At 36.7% G+C, this 18774-nt stretch overlaps 3 protein-coding genes across 3 annotated transcripts; 1 reads left to right on the top strand and 2 right to left on the bottom strand.

Moving 5' to 3' along the window:
* Nucleotides 1-878: 878 nt before the first annotated feature.
* LOC108995280 (B3 domain-containing transcription factor VRN1-like) lies at nucleotides 879-3691 on the bottom strand. Its single transcript, XM_035692509.1, has 7 exons — nucleotides 3587-3691; nucleotides 2551-3121; nucleotides 2270-2451; nucleotides 2092-2145; nucleotides 1897-2023; nucleotides 1506-1711; nucleotides 879-1351 (listed from the first exon to the last, which is right to left on the bottom strand). Exons 1-7 carry the CDS (start codon nucleotides 3689-3691, stop codon nucleotides 1049-1051), a joined length of 1548 nt encoding a protein of 515 aa, XP_035548402.1. The 3' UTR covers nucleotides 879-1048.
* Nucleotides 3692-7009: 3318 nt separating this feature from the next.
* On the top strand, nucleotides 7010-12668 carry LOC108995261 (dipeptidyl aminopeptidase BI). Its single transcript, XM_018970794.2, has 11 exons — nucleotides 7010-7415; nucleotides 7496-7674; nucleotides 7841-8063; nucleotides 8178-8319; nucleotides 8414-8614; nucleotides 8985-9116; nucleotides 9248-9376; nucleotides 10528-10946; nucleotides 11177-11393; nucleotides 11730-11920; nucleotides 12079-12668. Exons 1-11 carry the CDS (start codon nucleotides 7072-7074, stop codon nucleotides 12254-12256), a joined length of 2355 nt encoding a protein of 784 aa, XP_018826339.2. The 5' UTR covers nucleotides 7010-7071; the 3' UTR covers nucleotides 12257-12668.
* Nucleotides 12669-14717: 2049 nt separating this feature from the next.
* Nucleotides 14718-18774, bottom strand: LOC108995272. The gene is made up of 5 exons (XM_018970809.2): nucleotides 18402-18774; nucleotides 17854-18090; nucleotides 16616-16699; nucleotides 15864-15993; nucleotides 14718-15787 (listed from the first exon to the last, which is right to left on the bottom strand). Exons 1-5 carry the CDS (start codon nucleotides 18689-18691, stop codon nucleotides 14966-14968), a joined length of 1563 nt encoding a protein of 520 aa, XP_018826354.1. The 5' UTR covers nucleotides 18692-18774; the 3' UTR covers nucleotides 14718-14965.

The following is an 18774-nucleotide window of genomic DNA, read 5'->3' as shown; positions in this document are numbered from 1 at the left end:
CACGATACAAGATGTGGTATATTAATCATTATTAGATGATCAATGATTATTTATCATTCAATGGTGATAAATATATTACATCTTATATAGTGGAATGAAAATAAAATAGTGATGTGATATATAGCATTGCTCATTATCACTTTTATAGTTTATTCTTATATATTTTAGGGTCGTGCTGTTATACGGCCAGTTCTTATTGTTGAGTTTGATTGTTTGTTTATTCTACTTTTTTTAATATTTAAAAAAACACACAATTTATGAGTTTATCAAAAATATATTATTTTAATTCATATTGTAATCAAATTGTTAACAAGTGGTAAATTTATCAAAACTAAAAATACATCATGGAGCTTTGACTTAAGAAAAATGCTAGTCACCCAGATTTGGTTCCCCATTGGAGTCGGATAAAAATTCTTTTCATTTAATAATTAAAAAAATATTTTTTAATGATATTATAAAAAATTTAAGAATATAAAAAAATAATTTTTTTTTTAAGTCCTTCTCGAGACCGTTTTCATGTTACATCCTCGTGAAATGCGTAAATATCGTGCAATCGTTTTGAAAAAGAGTGGAGTCTACTATTAAAAAATTAATTTCTTTTCATGTGGATCCTATATTTATTCATTTTTATTAAAGCGATTGCACGGACGTCTACACACTCACGACTACAAGTATCATTTCTCTTTATACAAACAATAATAAATATTGTAGGACATACTTTATGTATTTTGCCACTTGAAATGCTCAACTTCAAACAAGAACTTAAGACATGTTTTTTACTAACAGCATTAAACATAAATTAAGTATCCTAAAACTAGAATTACACATCATAAAACAACAAATTCGCTAACACAACAACTTGACTACTTAAACTTGTGGTAGTAACTCAAGAATTTCACTACCCACGATTTATCCCCAACCTGCTCAAGCATCACTACTCTGGAAAACTCTTTCTGCTACAGTCCGCACAAAAAACACATGTTCAAAAGTACACAACACTGAACACTGTCTTTTCACAGATCATAGTATTCAAAATTGGCTTAATTTGCTAGATATACTTGAGTATTTGCTGTTTACTGATGCTGGTACACTCAGATCTCTTTCCAAGAGATTGATGGCTATTTGTAACTCCAATGCCCTTCATCAACTCAAATACACAAACATCACCTTCTTCCAATTTATTATCCCGGGCAAATGCTCTCCAACCGATAGAAAGTTCAGTTTTTCTACGACTGCCAAAATCTCTAGAAATGTATTGGACATGCCAAGTTTTCCCACCTGAAACCAGGAGGATGACATTGCCAGGCTTCTGATCACTCAAATATTTCTCTGCAAACTTGCATGGTATGTTCTGAAGGGTTGAGTAAAGGAAAAAACAATTAGGAAAGAAAAATCTCCAACTAATTGAAATCTATTCAATATGTAATTAATGCGCATGTTATCTGCAAATTGAAGTTGACAAAGGTCGTTGTGATGCTCCAACATGCTTTGAACGGAAAGCTTACCAAGTTGCTTCTGCCGTAGGCGTATAGTGTGCCCATGGAGACCATAAAAAATGGATTTTGAGAATTGAAAGCAATAGCTCTCTCAAGAGCCCTAGCTTTTTCAGTAGCTGTCCCTTTTTTACTCCTAAAAATATGAGATTGAAAGCACATGATGGGAGATTTAGGCATGCTTCCACCTTCTCCTTTAGAAGAAAAATAAAGTCCCCCTGTCCAAGATCAACATAGAGGAAAAAACTTGAATCAGCAGATATGAACTGCCTACAGAACATACGCAAAACATAATCAAGATCTTTTGCCTTCAAATTAACCTTTGCGTGAAAGTAGGTGAAAACATGTTTCCCTTTATATCTGATGTTCTCCAGATACAATCGTGCTCTAAACAAGTTCTTACCTGGCAATAGAGGGCATTGTTCTTCATTTGCACGGAAAATTACAACTTTGAAAGAAACTTTAATGCCCTTAATCAGTTCAAACACACAAACGTCACCTACTTTCAGATTATTGTCCAGTGAGAAATCCTTCCAACATAAAAGTTTGCCTGCACTGTACTTAACAAACCAGTTTCTGCCATCTGAAACCGAAGGACCACATCACCAAGCGTCTTATTCAAATATGTCTTTGCAAATTTTGATGGTATATTCTGAGAGAAAGAAGAAGAAAACTTAGAAAGTTTAATAAAATCCTCGTAATTTAGTACAGAACTGAAAAGATTTGAAGGTGCTAGAACTTGTGATGATGAAGTGGGTTTCAAATTTAAAGCTTACCAAACACCATCCAAATTGGGCATATGATGGTTGCATGACAACCATAAAATATGGGTTTTCGCGTTTGATTCCACTTGCTTTCTTAAGAGCTCTAGCTTTTTCAATCAAAGTCAATGGTCGAGTCCTTGTAAGAACCTCCGACTTTGGACATCCAACTTCGTTGGTAGAAATGCCTTCAACACCTTTTGTTGACAATCAAATGATAAGGTGACATAATTAAAAACTTTAACCCGAAGATCAGAGAAATCAAATTAACTGTAACATTATATAAGATTCCAGACCTTCAAACTCTTGCTTGGCCGGATGCAGATAGCCTTGTGCTTTTAGCTTCTTCTGCTTTACCTCTTTAGATTGAGTGCGGTTTGGTGTAGAAGAGTGAGGAACCCATTTAGGTAGATTGGAGATTTTCTCAGTTTTAGCACTTGGATTCGTTCTCTTCATCTTTTGAGGCCTTGGATCGCATGGCAACTTCTCCCTTCTTTTGTATGTTCTAAAGTTATCTAATATCTCCATAGAACTATCATTTTCAGTTTCTTCCTTTGGTGAAACTTGGAGCTTTTCACCAAACTTTCCCCCCTTAATTTGGGAGTTGTGGGTGGGATAATCTATTTCAGTTGCACTCATATCAAATATGAGTATATGAAAGCAAGAATTTCCTTCATATCTGAAAACTAGAAAGTGTCCCGGCTTCACAGAGTAGTACTCCATGAACTCTTGCCAACCCTTCTGTAACCAGATTTCATCATCAAATCTCGTCAATTCTAGTTTCCATTCTGCACCATTTGGAAGATTAAGAAATGCTAGGTTTGACAACCCTTCTCCATGTTTCCTTACAAACCTTCTCGGAATCATCTGTAAAGAATCTATGGTTAAGTTTACATTAAAAAAAAAATGCAGCAGAACACATCAAACACGTACACACAGTTCTTGTCATGCATTTGAAACCCTTAAATTTGGGTTGACACTTGAGACTTTCTTACTTTTACTGTCACTTGATAGAAAACACTTTGTTTCTTTAGAGGCCAACAAACTGAACTACTCTAAAGTTAGAAACTGAACTGAAGCGAATAAAAGGATTTTCCTTGTTTATTTTGTAGTAAACAGGAAATAGTTTAGAGTAAGTTCAGCCAGTACTAGTTGTTATGACAGTTTATAACTTTCGAAGTTTAAGAACCTAATGGCGTTAGACTCGCTCTGCTCTCCGTGTGTTCAGCATCTTACAGCCAAACCAAAAGAAACAGTACTTTATTTGATTATTTTTCACAAAACAGCAGTGTCAAATTCTTGAATCAGATGAATAGAAATGAATATGCTTACAAGCTTCCCATGTCGTAAAGAATCAGCAAGAATTATCTTGAAAAAATGTGGAGCTTTCACCTCGACTCCCGGACTTTGATCGTCTCTCTGGCCTTGAGAAGCCATAGTTAAACCTGAAGTTTTCCCAAGTAAGGATCAGATTAAGTGTGAAAACATGAGCTTCTATTAACAGTGCCAACATGCTGGGTCGTTGTGCTCAATAATACAGAGATTTATTGTTATCTCATTGGTAAAGATGTGAATTCTGACACAAATCAGCTCACAATTACTTTCTAGCTTCTTTACTTGGTAAAGGTATTTGTTTTAACTTGCTTCAGATGGGGAATAAATAGAAGGGTCAGAGTTCATCGAAGGCTGATGAAGAGCTATTAAGCCAATTGCAGAGAGAAAGTCTGCTTTTGCCTGACATCTTGTAAGATATACATGAAGGGTTGAAAAACATTTCCTTACTGTTTACGTTTTCTGTTATGAATTCAGGCATTCATTTCTCACCAGATCATCTCATGTAACACCTGGATGCAGAAAGTGTCCCCCATTAGCAGAGTTTCCCGTTTCAAAAAATTCGTATACTCAATGCACGGGGTTTTACACCTTCCAATAGTCTAGGACTCTAGAGAAAGGATTAGACCGTTGAAGTTCAGGGAAAATGGATGACAGATTGGAGGAGTCGAGGAGTCGAGAGTGAGGATTAGAATCCAGTTTTCGGGTTGTTCAAGATCAAATTGAAATTTTTATGATATCAGGGATTGAGTTTTCATTATGAGAATGACTTGCCAAGTTTCCCAACAAAAACAAAAACAAATGGAGTACTTTGAATAAAGCCAAAAATGATAGAAATTCAAATAAAATAGAAAATGAGAAAATGGGGAAGAGGAGGAGAGGAGAGGAGAGAAAGAGAAAAGATTTTGAGGGGCTCTACAATCTACATCTTTACTGTTGTGATTAAATTCAAAACATAAATTCATATTTGCATAAAATAGAGAATGAGAAAATGCAGAAGGGGAGGAGAGAAGAGAACGAGGGAGAAAGATTTCAAGGGCTACATCTTTACTATTGTGATTAAATACAAAACATCTTTACTTTAGAGTTGCTGATAAAAACATGCTTAGATCAATCTCATCTGATAAACATACAACAAAGCCAAGTGATAAACATGCTTAGGAGTACTTTGTGGATTGTTCTTCTCTATTTATTTTCTTCTAGACGCAGAATAGTACTGTGATTTTCTCAAGTAATGATCCCTTACCCTTCTTATTTATTTTTCCCTTGCCATTTAATTTAATCCACTCCGTAGGTTTAAATCAAGGTTTTATTATATATTTACATCCTTTTTTAAAACTGTTCATTTGGGCTGGATTTTTTCTCAGCCCAGTCCGGAACCCAGAAACCGGATTCCAGTTCCAGGACTAGAATCCAGGTTGCAGAACTTGTGTTCACCCGGTCCGGATACCGGGTTTTAAACCCAGAACCTTTTTTTTTTTTTTAAAGTTTGAATGTTTTGATTTCTCACTCTACCTCTGCACACCTATTTCTCGTCTCATCCAAGTTGCAGAATAAGTCATCTTCAAACTGGCCAGGAAAATATCAAGTAGCCGACAAATACGCCAACTTGGGAATTGAATGTAGAACCAGATTTAAAGTCTGTGGTGCAAGTACATAAATTATCTGGATAATAACAGTAAAACCCAGAAGAAGTTTCTTAAAAAACACTTAAACAAAGACCTTGACACAGTAAATTTGTTGAAACTCTCGAAGTTTAATGAGTTTGGTCATGGTTAATATATTCAATTCCCTTGATGATCTCATAGTTATTGAGCTTAGGTTGATTTCTTCCAAATGTTCTGATTGGTATGCTTTCTAACTAAATACAGCATATGGATTATACTCAATAAAAGAATAAGCAAGTGATCAACATTCGAGTTAAATTAAAAAATATTTTAAAAAAAAAATCAAAAAACCAAACCGGCTCGGGTCTAACTCAATCCGAGTTCCGGTCCAAGTTTGAGATCCGGATTTCCGTCCGGGTATACCTAGATTCTCCAACTGGAACCTGGATGAACAGTCATATCCTTTGTTCCAGGAAAAACAAAAAGAGAAAGAAATGAAGAATGAACGGTCCGTATAAGAAAGAAAGTTTAGCCTATTTGCACCCATAGTTTCTAAAATTAGTAGAAAGAGCAAAAATATTGAAATCATATACGATAAGTGAATAAATCTATTTGTAAAAGTTTAGACTGTGTACGCCTAAAGTCATTGATATAGAAACATGTACATTTAATAATTTATAGTATTAAAAAATTTAAATTTTTCACTTTTTTTTTTTTAATTATAATAGCCCCTTGAAAGCATCAAAACTCCGAAAAGGCTTATATATAATATAAGGGTGGTGTTAGGGTCACCGAGAGCCCTACCCATTTTTTGTACTATGGATTGTAAGTTTTTTTCAAACATTTTTTAAAACCTTCTAAATATTTAAAAAAAAAATCATAAACGTATTTTAAAACACTTCCTTAACAATTAAGAAAAAAAACAATCTGAGCTCTTTTTTTGGTAGCTACTCTCGATGAGAGTGGCATTTTTCACAATGAATCCTGCTATACATCAACTACTGTTTTATCTCACATCCCACTCTTTTTGTTTTTTTCAGCTTTATGTCAAACCCATCACCATCACCTTCAACATCTCTCTCCGACCCCTCTCTCTCTCCCTCCTCAAGCTCTCATCAACCTCTCTCTCTCCTCAAGCACTCTCTCTCTCTCCTCAGGCTTTTCTCAGCCTCTCTCTCTCTGACCTCTCTCTCCTCAAGTTCTCCTCAAATTTTGAGGTGTGGGAAGGGAAGAAAAGAAAAAAAATAAATAAATAATCAAACCCCACACGTCAGGTGTGGGGTTTGAGATCAACAACGTTATATTGCTAATCCATAAAGTTTTTCTTTCTACAATATAATTTGATTTGAAGAGAAGTTTTCTCGAATTATAGTTTGAGTAATGAAAATCTCACAAGGAGTCATTCACGGGAAATCCACAGTATAAAATTTTGCATTGTCCCATAGATTTTCCTTAAATGTATTAGCACCCTTATAGTTTATTCTTATATTTTTAGGGTCGTGCTATTATATGACCCAGTTCTTATTGTTGGGTTTAATCATTAATTTATCCTACTTTTTTTTAATATTTTTTTAAATATTTAAAAAAAATAAAATTTTATTTGTGATAATTTTTTAAATATTTTTAAAAAAATATACTAACGGTCAAATCCCCGAGGCAAACTAGCAATTTTATAAATTGTAGATCAACTTTCACGACATTTTTATATGTTAATCAAAAATAAAAATACATTATGGAGCTTTGACTTAAATAGCCCACGAACCAGAATAATAAATAAATAACAGCCCGTGAACAATGGGCTTTGTGGTAGTGGACTCTTAAACCCTAATAGGGGTTAAGGAATTTCCCAATTCCTACCCTGGAACCTCAACCCCAGCCATGCGCCACCTCTTGACCCCACTCCGGTGCCGCCGGCTATTCCTACTCCGGTCGGCCCGCTTCAAAGTTCCGACCGCACCGGCTCCACCGACGCCTCCCAAACCCCCGAGGAAACCACAGAGCTTCACTTTCCACGACTCGACCTGGGAGGACCCGTACAGCTGGATGTCGAGCCTGAGCGACAAGGTGGCCATGCGTCACATGGACGTGTATATGGAGCAGGAAGAGAAGTACACAGAGGCAGTCATGTCCGGGACCGAGCGCCTCCAGTCCAAGCTCCAGTCCGAGATGGCTTCTCGCTTGGCCTTCGAACTCTCCACCCCTCCTCTCCGCTGGGGCCCTTGGTACGCCTGTGAGTATGGTCAATCAATTCTCAATAATCTCAAGAATGTGTTGTCGGTATAACATATCTGTCGCCGCGCAGGATATACTATCGGCGAATAGAAGAAGGAAAACAGTATCCAGTTCTATGTCGGAGATTGGCGAGCTTAAATGAGGAATTCATTTCTCACAAATCTCCATCAGCTGGATTTGATTTTACCTCGGGGAAAAGAATTGAGCAGAAGCTGCTTGATTACAATCTGGAAGCCGAGAGATTTGGAGGTACTGCCCTTTTTCTTTTCTATGTAATAATTAGTTTTCTATTGGAAATTAATAAACTTTAGCCTAATTGTGAATTTTGAGAAGTACAATAAAATAAAAAATAGCAAAACGACTGGGAATTTTTTAATGTCAAAGTCGATGGTTATTGAGTCTCAGTTACTAACAGGTTATGCTTATGAAGAATTATCGGAAGTGTCTCCGGATCATCGATTTCTTGCATATACTATGTATGATAAGGACAATGACTACTTCAAGTTGTCTGTAAGGAATTTGAATTCTGGTTCGTTATGTAGTAAACCTCAAGCTGGACGTGTTTCGAATTTGGCATGGGCTAAGGATGGGCAGGCATTGCTCTATGTCCTTACAGATAACAATAAGAGGCCATACCGGTGGGTGGCTTTTAGAATTTATAATGATTCCGTTTCAATCATTTTTCTATATGCTTTGTTGGTTGCCCTTTGGGTTTAACATAATGGAGATGGCATTCTTTCTCTTTGGATCAGGATATACTGTAGCATGATTGGATCAACTGATGAAGATGTGTTGCTTCTGGAAGAATCAGATGATAATGTTCATGTAAACATAAGACATACAAAGGATTTCCAATTTGTGACTGTAAATACATTCTCTATTACTTCTTCCAAGGTATCACTATGCAATACACTTTCATGGCAAGCTAAGAATCTTTTATTGCATTGATTAATGATGAAGTGATATAATGATGGAGATCATATTTTAGGTATTTGTGATAAATGCAGCTGATCCATTGTCTGGCATGACATTAGTTTGGGAGTGTGAAGGTCTATCCCACTGCATAGTTGAGCATCATCAAGGGTGCCTTTATTTATTTACAGACGCTGCCAAACAGGGCCAATCAGTTGATTATCATTATCTTCTTTGTAGTCCTGTTGATGCTTCTTCCAGTCCAAGAAAATGGGAGGTTGGTGGTCACCCATGTCTATAAAAACAAAAATCCTTCCTTCTTACATATGAAGATTATTGGCTTTCTTTTTATATCTTTATTAAGATACTTTATCTGCTTGAGATATATTGTGGTGTACTGCATTTCTCCTTTGCTTTTTTTTTTTTTTAATTCTTTGAATAAATGATGTTGTTAGAAATTTCCCACATTTAAAGATCATTAGCTTCTTTTTTTTTTTTTTTGTAAGAATTTAACAATCATGAGCATTAATTAATTATGTGCTTGTGGCTACTTAGTTTTTCTTGATGGCTCGTGATTGTTTATGTAGATTCCAGTGATGACAAATATTTAATATATTGTTTACTAATCATGGTCTTATTTACTGCAGAACGTATTTAGTGATGACCAAGATTTGATCATTGAAGATGTTGATTTCAGTGACACACACTTGATTCTTATTACAAGGGAAGGTCGAAAATACAGAATTTGTTCAATTAGTCTCCCTCTGCCTGTTAGGAAGGTAAGCACGCAAAATACATATATATTCTGGGTTTGTTTGCATCATGCATTGGCAACAACTGTTTCACCACAGCCATGATTATCTCATGCTCTTGACCATTCTTACTCTTATCTTGTTCACTCTCGTGGCAGGGAGCTGTGCATCTCAAAGAACTTAACCCGTATTTCCTCCCTCTTCCTCAACATGTTTCTCAAATTTCACCTGGACCTAATTATGACTACTATTCGTCAACAATGCGCTTTACAATCTCATCGCCTGTGGTACGTGAGTGAATATCGTGTTTTTCAGATTATTTGTTTAGGAAGCAATATTATCAACTATTTTGGTATCATATTTAGCTTAACTGTAATGGCCCACAATTTGCTAATGAATCCTGATGAAAACAAAGTTGAAAGATGTGAATGGAAAATGGATCTTGAAACTTATTATGAGAATGATGTGTTTTCCTTATAATATTTGTACACTAGCTGTCCCATTTACCAGGGCTATGCCTAGTTCTTGTCAATAAAACTTTTTTTTACCGATCAAAAAAAATATTTGTACACTAGTTCATGGGAAAAAGTTTCTGCAATGGTTCTTAAGGGACCACATACTATGTTTTTGGATTACTTTTCTTCTTGCTTGGGAATTTTTTCAGGAACGTCAACCCTAGTAGTTGGGGACCCAACCCTCCAACCATGGACCCCACGGTGCATAAGGACCGGGGTTAGTGCCATTAAGCCAAAGGGCCATTGGATTACTTACAATTAACCCTCAACCTCAGCCTTGGCAAGACTATGCTCTACCATTAGGCTATTTCCGCCCAATTATCTGAAATGAATTTCTAGAACCCAACATAAAGTTTGTTAAAAGAACCAAACATTTGTTGGCAATTGAATTATATTGATATATAAATAAATTATAAATTCAGTTACATTTATATATTAAATTATATAATTATTTATATAATTTTGTATTTTCAAATCAAATTGGTCAGCATTGAGTTACCGCCATGGGTGATACATATCTTATACAGGAAAAAATGTGTTTAGCGTCCAGAATTCTGGCTTCTGGCTTTCAAAGTAGGCCCTGCAGATTAATATTTTCCTGTATGACCAAGCAGACTATGAACATTTTCTGGACTAATTTCACCTTTGATATTTTTGAAAAAAAAAACCTGGTGCTTAAATTTCACCTGCTTGATTTCAATTTTGAGTTTTCAGCTGCTGAGGCTTTGATGTTAGGTTCATTATACATAGCATACATGCTCCAGCTTGATGAATTACTGAATTCATACCCTTGGGTAACTCACTTGGTAGCTTAATGTTCTTTAATTTAAAAGGTAATGGTGATGCGTTGTTTTATTTTTCACATTATTATGAGGTAGTGTGCGCCTCCAATCTAATCACACATGTTCTTGAATTTTTCTCAGATGCCGGATGCAGTGGTCGATTATGACCTCTTAAACAGAAAGTGGAATATCATTCAGCAGCAAAACTTTCTCCATGAAAGAACACGAATATTGTATGGAACAGCCTCTGCTGCAAGCATTGTTGAAAGCGACTCAAATACCAAAAACTCAAACTACAAGAACAAAGTCATGGTTGATGATCATCACATGTGGAACGAACTCTCTGAGTTTTATGCTTGTGAATACTATGATGTCTCTTCTTTCGATGGGGTTGTGGTTCCTCTAACTATTGTTTACTCACGCAAAAACAAGAAAGAGAATCAGTACCCTGGATTACTTCATGTACATGGAGCTTATGGTGAATTACTAGACAAACGATGGCGCAGTGAGTTGAAAAGCCTTCTTGATCGTGGTTGGGTTGTTGCTTATGCTGATGTTAGGTTTGTTTTATTAATTACTAACGTCTTGTTTAGCTGGGTTTTTTATTTCTCACAAAGAAATTAGTTATTCTGTACACTGAGCTGCCTCTTGATTCCTGTGGCTTGTTATCTGTTCAAAGTCCCCCTTTGGATAATAATTGTTTACTTCAGATGCTTGGGATAACTTATGAGTTTGCAAAGCAGTTTTACTACCTATTGCTAACTAGGATGGTCCAAATGATCTGTCCCAGGGGTGGAGGTGGTGGGGGTAAAAAGTGGCATCATGATGGCAGACGTACAAGGAAGCAGAATTCTATTCAAGATTATATCTCCTGTGCGAAATTCCTTATTGAGAAAGGGATTGTCCAAGATAACAAGCTTGCTGGTTGGGGATATAGTGCTGGTGGACTTTTGGTTGCTTCAGCCATAAATTGTTGCCCAGATTTATTCCGTGCTGCAATTTTGGAGGTATGCATGAGAGATGAGTCTATCTACATGTCTTTAGAGTCTCACTTGTTCTAGTTGTATAGCATTTTGTCTGCATGCTTTGATCAAATGGAGTTCACTGTTCTTATGTATAAGAGGCACTTATTATACTCTCACCATATGAACAAAAGGAGGCTTTTGGCATTGAAGTTCAGCACTTGAATTTAAAGAGTTGTAAGAAGGCAATGTGAATTTCTTGTGTTTGTTTCATAGATGTCCATATGTTTCTAGATATTGGGTATATAAACTTTTCACAGACCCGGATTCATTTATTGCATTCTACTTTGCAAGTCACACCATCTTCTGTATCTGTTTCAGGTCCCATTTCTTGATCCAACCAACACTCTTCTCTATCCCATTTTACCACTTACAGCTGTTGAATACGAAGAATTTGGGTACCCTGGAGATGTTGATGATTTTCATGCCATACAGAAATTTTCTCCTTATGATAATATTCAGAAGGATGCTCTTTATCCGGCTGTTTTGGTTACTTCATCTTTCAATACACGGTAGCATTATGTTTTCCTGCGATATGTTCATTAACTTGTGAAAGCGTGACTTTATGTTTAACTTTTTAAAGCCTTCGGTTGGTTTTTTATCTTTGCCTTTTTATTAGCCAATGTACTGAATATATAGGGCATTTACTATATTTTTGGAAATGTTTCAGATTTGGGGTGTGGGAAGCTGCAAAATGGGTAGCACGTGTCCGTGAACTTGCAATCTATGATCCAAAACGTCCAATACTGCTTAATTTAACGACAGACATAGTGGAGGAAAACAGGTACCTGCAGTGCAAGGAATCAGCATTAGAGACTGCATTTCTTATCAAGGTAATGGAATCTTAGATTTCCTACCACCAAATCTGTTGATATTGGCAAGACATAAATGCTACCAATGGAGAAGAAACATCTCTTCAGGAATCAAATTTTCAAATCCCAACTGTCCATCAGTTAGTAAACCAGGATCCAATCAGGACCTAAGAGCATGTGTTGTTTATTGAATATTCATTTTTGTTGCTGTAGTGCCATGTAAAGCCCACTTTTTTTAGGGGTGTGGAGGATCTGGCTTAACTTGATGGTTCAGTTTGCTTGAACTTCGATTATGGTCCAGACAAAAACGTTGGTTTTCTATAGTAGGTGGACCAAAAAGACCTTAGATTATGGTTGTTTAAAAAAAAACACCAAAAAAGAAAGAAAAGAGATCGCTAAGTTTGTTGTATGTACTCTTTCATGTACCTTATTGGTTATAAACTGAAATACAAAACAATTTCTTGAAGTTGAAGGTGTTCTTATCTTTTAATCATGTGACAATGACTTCTTAAATTACAAGTCTCAAATAGACAATTTATATGCAAGTCCTTGTAAAAAAGTGGACTCCACCTTAAAAAAGTGTGAAAAAATTCTTCTTTATTAGTGGGGCTCACTTTTTTACAAAAGACTTGTTTAAAACTTGTCTATTTGAGGCTTGTATCTAGCATTACTCATAGCTAACTGCATCTTCCATCTGCATAAGTTTTTCGACGGATAGCTGTCACCAACTACAATGTGAAATCCACTTCAGAAGACATCTTCCTCGCAAAATGGTTTTGTCAAAGATTATACCATTCTTTCTCTACTCTACTCTAATTGCAAAATGTAACTTTGCCCAGGGTAGGTTGCTTGTTTCGCTTTTTTTTTTTTCCATGAGAAGAAACTTTTTTGGGATAAGATTAATAATACTCATCTTAATTTTATCATTCCAGTACATGCTGATGTGGCACATTTTATATGAAATTACTTAAAAAGTGCCATATTGAAATAAAAAAAATTAAGATGAAAGAACATTTCTTTTTAGATGACCATTCCTACCAAAGAAAAAAGGTATCGGATAAAATCATTATTGTTCGAGAAGGGTTAAGGTTACAGGAATGTCTATTTCCTGTAAACATCAAAATCATTCTTTCCTGATGGGTGGTGTATACCTGGTCTATACTTTGATTCTTCCTTTTGCTATACCTTCAGAAAATTGAATCCAACTTGCAAAAGTTTTGATCTTATTGTCAAGAAAACCACATCTACATTATTGGTCATGTCTTTGGGTCAAAATCCAATTTAGACAACTGCTGATTCAGGCAGGAATTTTTTCGATTGTGTTTAGTTAGGATTGAAAGGTTCATTGATAAGAGAATTAAGGGTTCTAACTTCTAATTGGAGGAAGATTGCAACTTCACAGTGGAAGGGTTGTGTTTGCAGAGTTCTCAAATCTTTTTCCTGAGAATGAAGAATAGACATGCCATTGAGTGGTACTTTAAATTAACTGCATTTGGATGTTGAGCTGAGCTCAGTTTTTTACGTTCTAAGTGGCCATGCAGAAATTAATACCTTCCCCCATCTTTGCTGAGGTTTTCCCGTTCTTTCTTCTGATTCTGAATCTTCCACTGTGACTGAGAGCCCTCTGAAGAATTTTACATGCAAAAGCAGGAATGATCTCATGTCTCAGAACCTTCTTCAACTGTTGGAAGCCCACCCTCTCTGATGAATGTCGGATTAAGAAACTTGGCCACAAAAGCCCACAACTTGTGAACGTCCTCAAAGTTAGTTAGAAAGCCTACAGAAGCTGTAACAACCTCAACCCGAATGAACCCACTCTTTCCTCCATCGTGTCGGCCATCCATCTATATACCCACTTTTCTTTTCTGAAAGGTAAAAAGTTAACTAACAAGTCTAAAGGCTATATTGAGAAGCAGAAAGCTGAGCATGAAGTCATTTTATTTTGCTGACTCTACTTCTGTACTTCCATGCAATGAGCATTAACTATATTAACTCTTGGAAATTCTGGGTTAACTATATTAACTATATTAACTATATTTTCTTTAGATATTTTCAATGCCTTTGGAAATCTTTATCATCGAAGAAATCTTTAAAATTAATGTCAAGAATTCTCTCCATTTCAAATCAAAAATATATATTATCTATTTTAGGTCAAATATCATAATCTTAATAATTTACCGTCCATTTCTAATTAAATAGAGAAATATTTTTTCTGCAATTCTTCTAGGCTGTTTATGGCCCAGGTTGGGCTTCTTGATTCTGGGCTCTATTTACGTTTGCGAGTCTAGCCCGTCTGATGTTGCCGAGTGTAACAACTGGGCGCAGCAGGGCCTTCATGATTTCATCACCCATTGTTTTATGTCTGTCTGACAAGAGGGAGCACACGGGTTTAAGGAGTTTTATACAGCTTCAAAGATATAAATTATCCTCTTGTGATCCAACAAAGAGGTGTATCATGATCTCAAAGTTGATAATCTCACCAACACACTGATGCTGCTCAAGTGTTTTTTTAAACCATAATCTCAAAGTTGATAATACTGACAAAATAAGCAGGTGTATCATTTGATAGAACAGGACTTGGTCTAATTTTTCCCACAGGAAGAATTGAGACTGAATTCAGTCTCAAACGGAACTGAGAAGTCAAAATTCTGTTTCTTACAGTTTTAGGTAAACTCAGTACTCTCTAGCAATGAGAGGAGAAAACTTAGAGAGGAGGTTCCTGCAAAAGGGGGAGAACTCTTATCTTCATGTTGTTATACGTCTAGACCTCAATCTTCCACCAATACTGTCTAGGCTTGGTTCAGCAGCAGGCTTCTTTTTGAGTTTTGGAGTTCTCTTTGGTGCAATAATATCATCACCATTCTTGTATATTTCTTCAGAATGCACTTCATTCTCTTGCTCCGCATGGCTTTTGGATGAAATAATAGCCAGCTTGACATCTGAAATCTTCTCATTTGCCCGAGCTAACCCATCGTCATTGTGGCCATTGCCTTTCCTACCCCTCTGCCTCATTCTTCCAGAAATACTGTCTCGGCTTTGGTCAATGGGGAGTGCACGCTTCTTAAGATTCAGGTGTCTTTCCATCACAATATTGCTAATACCATGTTCTTTATCCATAGCAATTGGTTCCTTCTCTTTGTCACCTTGGAACTGCTCGTCTATCTCTTCTCCAGATTGTGGCTTTGATAATTCATCAAATTCATCACCCTCATGGTCAACCACTAGAGACTGCATATTCCCAGCCTGCGATCCTATATCTAAAAAGGGTAATGACCTCCTTGCCGAAACTTGATTGTTAGGACCTCGATTTGGGCTACTTGGCATCTCGTTCTCTTTCTCAATCTTGAACTCATCCTGAGTTTTGTCTTCAGATTGAGGCTTTGGTGATACAAGTGGAATACTGTCAACTTCAAGAGATCCCTCAGACTGTACTTCGATATCCAAGAATGGCAGTGACCTCTTCGCAGACACTTGATTGGTTATCTCCGCATTTTCATCTAAATCTGTCTGCAACCGTCGAGTTTGAATGAGATAGTGTGCAACCGATTTGTAGCTGAGTTTTGATATCTGGAACATGGCAAAAATTGAATTCAGCTCCATATCAACTTCTGGGGAGAGAGAGAAAGAGAGTTGTAAGAATAACCTTCCTATAAAGAGAACCAGTGGGAGGCCATCCTTTTGCTTGCCGGCACAAACTGCAGTTGCAGATTCCACGACAGACAGGGCAAATCCAACTAGGGTTCTGTATGGCTTCAAGTACGTGCTCTCCATACCTGCAGAAGAAGATCAGAGACCCCTTGTCAGATTTTAAAATTTTACGACGCATGCAAGTGATCAGGTATCTACGGGGCTCTATCTCTAGCATGCACATAATACATCACTTCACAGTGGGAAGGCCTTCATATGAAGCATAAAGTTAGAAGTAGTCTTCACAAACAGAAAAAATGGAGAGGGACTATATCTAAGAAAACTGTGAAAGCAGATAACTAACTCAAATATTATAATCTTGGTAAACGGACAGACACAATTGGAGTCAGAATACATAAATGAACTATAATGTGGTTTCCATTACCTTTCTTCCTTAATGTTTAAAATGGAACAATAGAAAGCAGAAGTTGACACTTTCCTCCGGGATAATGTACTATCATTAGCTGTTCAATTAACCTACGTGTATGACAATGACAAAGCCTAACTGTACTTCCGAGCAGGACGTAGTTGGACTTTTGGGGTTGATAACCAATCTACAAGCTAAGACTTAGGTTTGACTTGTTAACCTATTTACGTATATATCCTTCCTAATCAACCTTGATAACCAGCTCAAACAAGCAAACTTGGTGGTGGCATTGATATTTGATGGTACATCTAGAGCATAGAATAAGGCTGAATAGAGAATACCTCATATACAAACAATCTCCACAAAACTGTCCTTGGACCATGTTGCAATCGCTACAGTGAGTCCGATAGCCAAGAGTTTTCTGCCTGAAAACAAGATTTCCATCTTAGTAATAAGTAAAACATCACAAACTCTATTTCAGGCCAAGGGTAGACATTGAATCAAACATATTAATACAAGAACATTAAATGCACGAGGAAATCAAACAACTAGATGGGAAAATGATAATTGCGGGCTGTGTTTGTTTCGGTGTAAAATGATAAAAAGGAGAAAATACTTTCAGGGAAAACAACTCATTTTCTGTTGTTTGGCGGAATCCAAAAAATGTTAAGAAAAGTATTTTCAAACCTTTGACCGAAAATCATTAGCATACCACCACTGCTAATCCATCAAAAACCGACACTCCATAAACACTATATTCTCACAACCATTCATTATGTCTTAAAAAGATTTTTTTTTATATGCAAAATTGCCATTGATTGAAACTTAGTCTCCTCCTCTTCCTCCTTCCTCCTCCCCCTCCATCTTTGTGCTAGGAAACCTAATTTCTTCTATCTTTGGCTATGAACTTATCTGGACTTTCTTCCCATAATAGTATTTCCACATTGCGTCCAAAAAATGGCTTATGCCTCCTTAGAGAATTAAGCCATTTTCCACCTTAGAAGCTTCATTTTTTCGTGGACCAGCATTTTCCACATGCACCAAACACCAGAAAATACAAAATCATTTTCAGACAACCAATTTCAGTCGAGAAAAACACTGCTGAAGTTACAAAGAGATATCAAAATGAAAGAGAACTTAGAAAATGCATTTCACATATATTTATTTTATGTTTAGCCAACAGTATTAAAGCAGAAAGGACTACCATGATACTTCTGAGATTTAAGCAGAGAGAATCTAAGAGGTCTATACGTTTGGTGATCCACCTTAAATGTTGCCTTACCCAGAAAAGGCTATTTTAATCACAAAGTGAAATAATCCTCCAGATATAAAGAAAATATTTGCTTTACTTGCTAAAAACCGAAAGCCAGGTACTTAGTTTTTCAAGAAACACATTTTTATTTTTTAAGGTTAAAAAGCCTTAAAAATGAACTTTTTGATTAAATTATCTGTAACAAGCTCTATTAAGCCATTTCAAGCATAAAATCCACAACAAAACGCTTAATTTTCAGATACTTCAAAACCACACCAACATTATTAACAGGGAAAAATCATACGGCAATGCAGAAAACCACCAGACCTGCACTGATGACAAGTCTTTCCACTAACTGGGTCATAGATTCTCTTTCCATCCTTCCCACAACCATCCACAAATAGTGTCCAACTCCTATCAGTGTTACCCAACAGCTTCTCATGCTCTTCTGTATATAACTCCGGCTTTGAGCCTTCTTCCAGCACAATATCCTCGTCTTTCAAAGACTTACCTTTCTTCACCACACGCATTTCAGCATACGTGACCGGCGTCACATTTTGCAACCTATTCCCGCAATTACAAATTAAGATCAGTCAATAATCACTGAAAAGTAATATCAAAGAGTCGGAGAGACCCATTTAGCATCCAGAAACACCAACAAATAACATACTAAAAATTAAAACTTCACATAAATGGGAAAAAGATTCTTCAGGTCAGCCAAATAGTGAACCCAAACCTAGTCGATTGCAGATGGTTTCTTTAGGACCAAACATGTAAATAAAAAGAACAACGTGAAACTTCATAAAATATTCTCACCCAAACTAAACAAGAAACGGTTTTAGAACCCGTATCATGAAGGGGCTACGAAAAGTTACCGGGAAGAGCGGCGAATCGGTCCAGATGACCGTGCAGGGGAGGGCCTCGGAGTGGTATTGCGGTTTTTGGGTGTGCGCTTTGTGGAGATGACGGAGCTGACCTTGAGAGAGAGATCAAAAATTCCAAGCTTCTGCATTCTTTCACGATTTTCTTTGATCCTTTCCTCTCTGGACTGCTCATACAGCGAGACTTTCTGGGTCTCGGTTGTCTGGGCTTGGCCATTGAGGATGTTGTGGCTAGGGTTTGCAGGGGACTCTGGAGTTTGAGCTCGGTTTCTAAGGGTGGGCATGGTGGAAGAAGGTATCTGTCTCTCAAGATTTGAATATCCCAACGGTCGAGTATGCAGCCCAGCGAAGGGTTCTGAAATATGAA

Source organism: Juglans regia, chromosome 7, assembly GCF_001411555.2.
Source record: "Juglans regia cultivar Chandler chromosome 7, Walnut 2.0, whole genome shotgun sequence".
Taxonomy (NCBI): Eukaryota; Viridiplantae; Streptophyta; class Magnoliopsida; order Fagales; family Juglandaceae; genus Juglans; species Juglans regia.
This window is presented reverse-complemented; position numbering and strand designations above follow the sequence as displayed.

Excerpts from the sequence above, each read along its gene's own strand:
- LOC108995280 (XM_035692509.1), bottom strand. The coding sequence starts at position 3,691 with ATGGCTTCTCAAGGCCAGAGAGACGATCAAAGTCCGGGAGTCGAGGTG. Across the intron at positions 2,146-2,269 it reads CCCAATTTGGATGGTGTTTG|AATATACCATCAAAATTTGC; the intron begins GTAAGCTTTAAA and ends TCTTTCTCTCAG. Across the intron at positions 1,352-1,505 it reads CCTACGGCAGAAGCAACTTG|AACATACCATGCAAGTTTGC; the intron begins GTAAGCTTTCCG and ends TCAACCCTTCAG.
- LOC108995261 (XM_018970794.2), top strand. The coding sequence starts at position 7,072 with ATGCGCCACCTCTTGACCCCACTCCGGTGCCGCCGGCTATTCCTACTC. Across the intron at positions 7,675-7,840 it reads GGAAGCCGAGAGATTTGGAG|GTTATGCTTATGAAGAATTA; the intron begins GTACTGCCCTTT and ends AGTTACTAACAG. Across the intron at positions 11,394-11,729 it reads TCCGTGCTGCAATTTTGGAG|GTCCCATTTCTTGATCCAAC; the intron begins GTATGCATGAGA and ends TATCTGTTTCAG.
- LOC108995272 (XM_018970809.2), bottom strand. The coding sequence starts at position 18,691 with ATGCCCACCCTTAGAAACCGAGCTCAAACTCCAGAGTCCCCTGCAAAC. Across the intron at positions 18,091-18,401 it reads CCGATTCGCCGCTCTTCCCG|GTTGCAAAATGTGACGCCGG; the intron begins GTAACTTTTCGT and ends TTGCGGGAATAG. Across the intron at positions 15,994-16,615 it reads GGAGATTGTTTGTATATGAG|GTATGGAGAGCACGTACTTG; the intron begins GTATTCTCTATT and ends CTTCTTCTGCAG.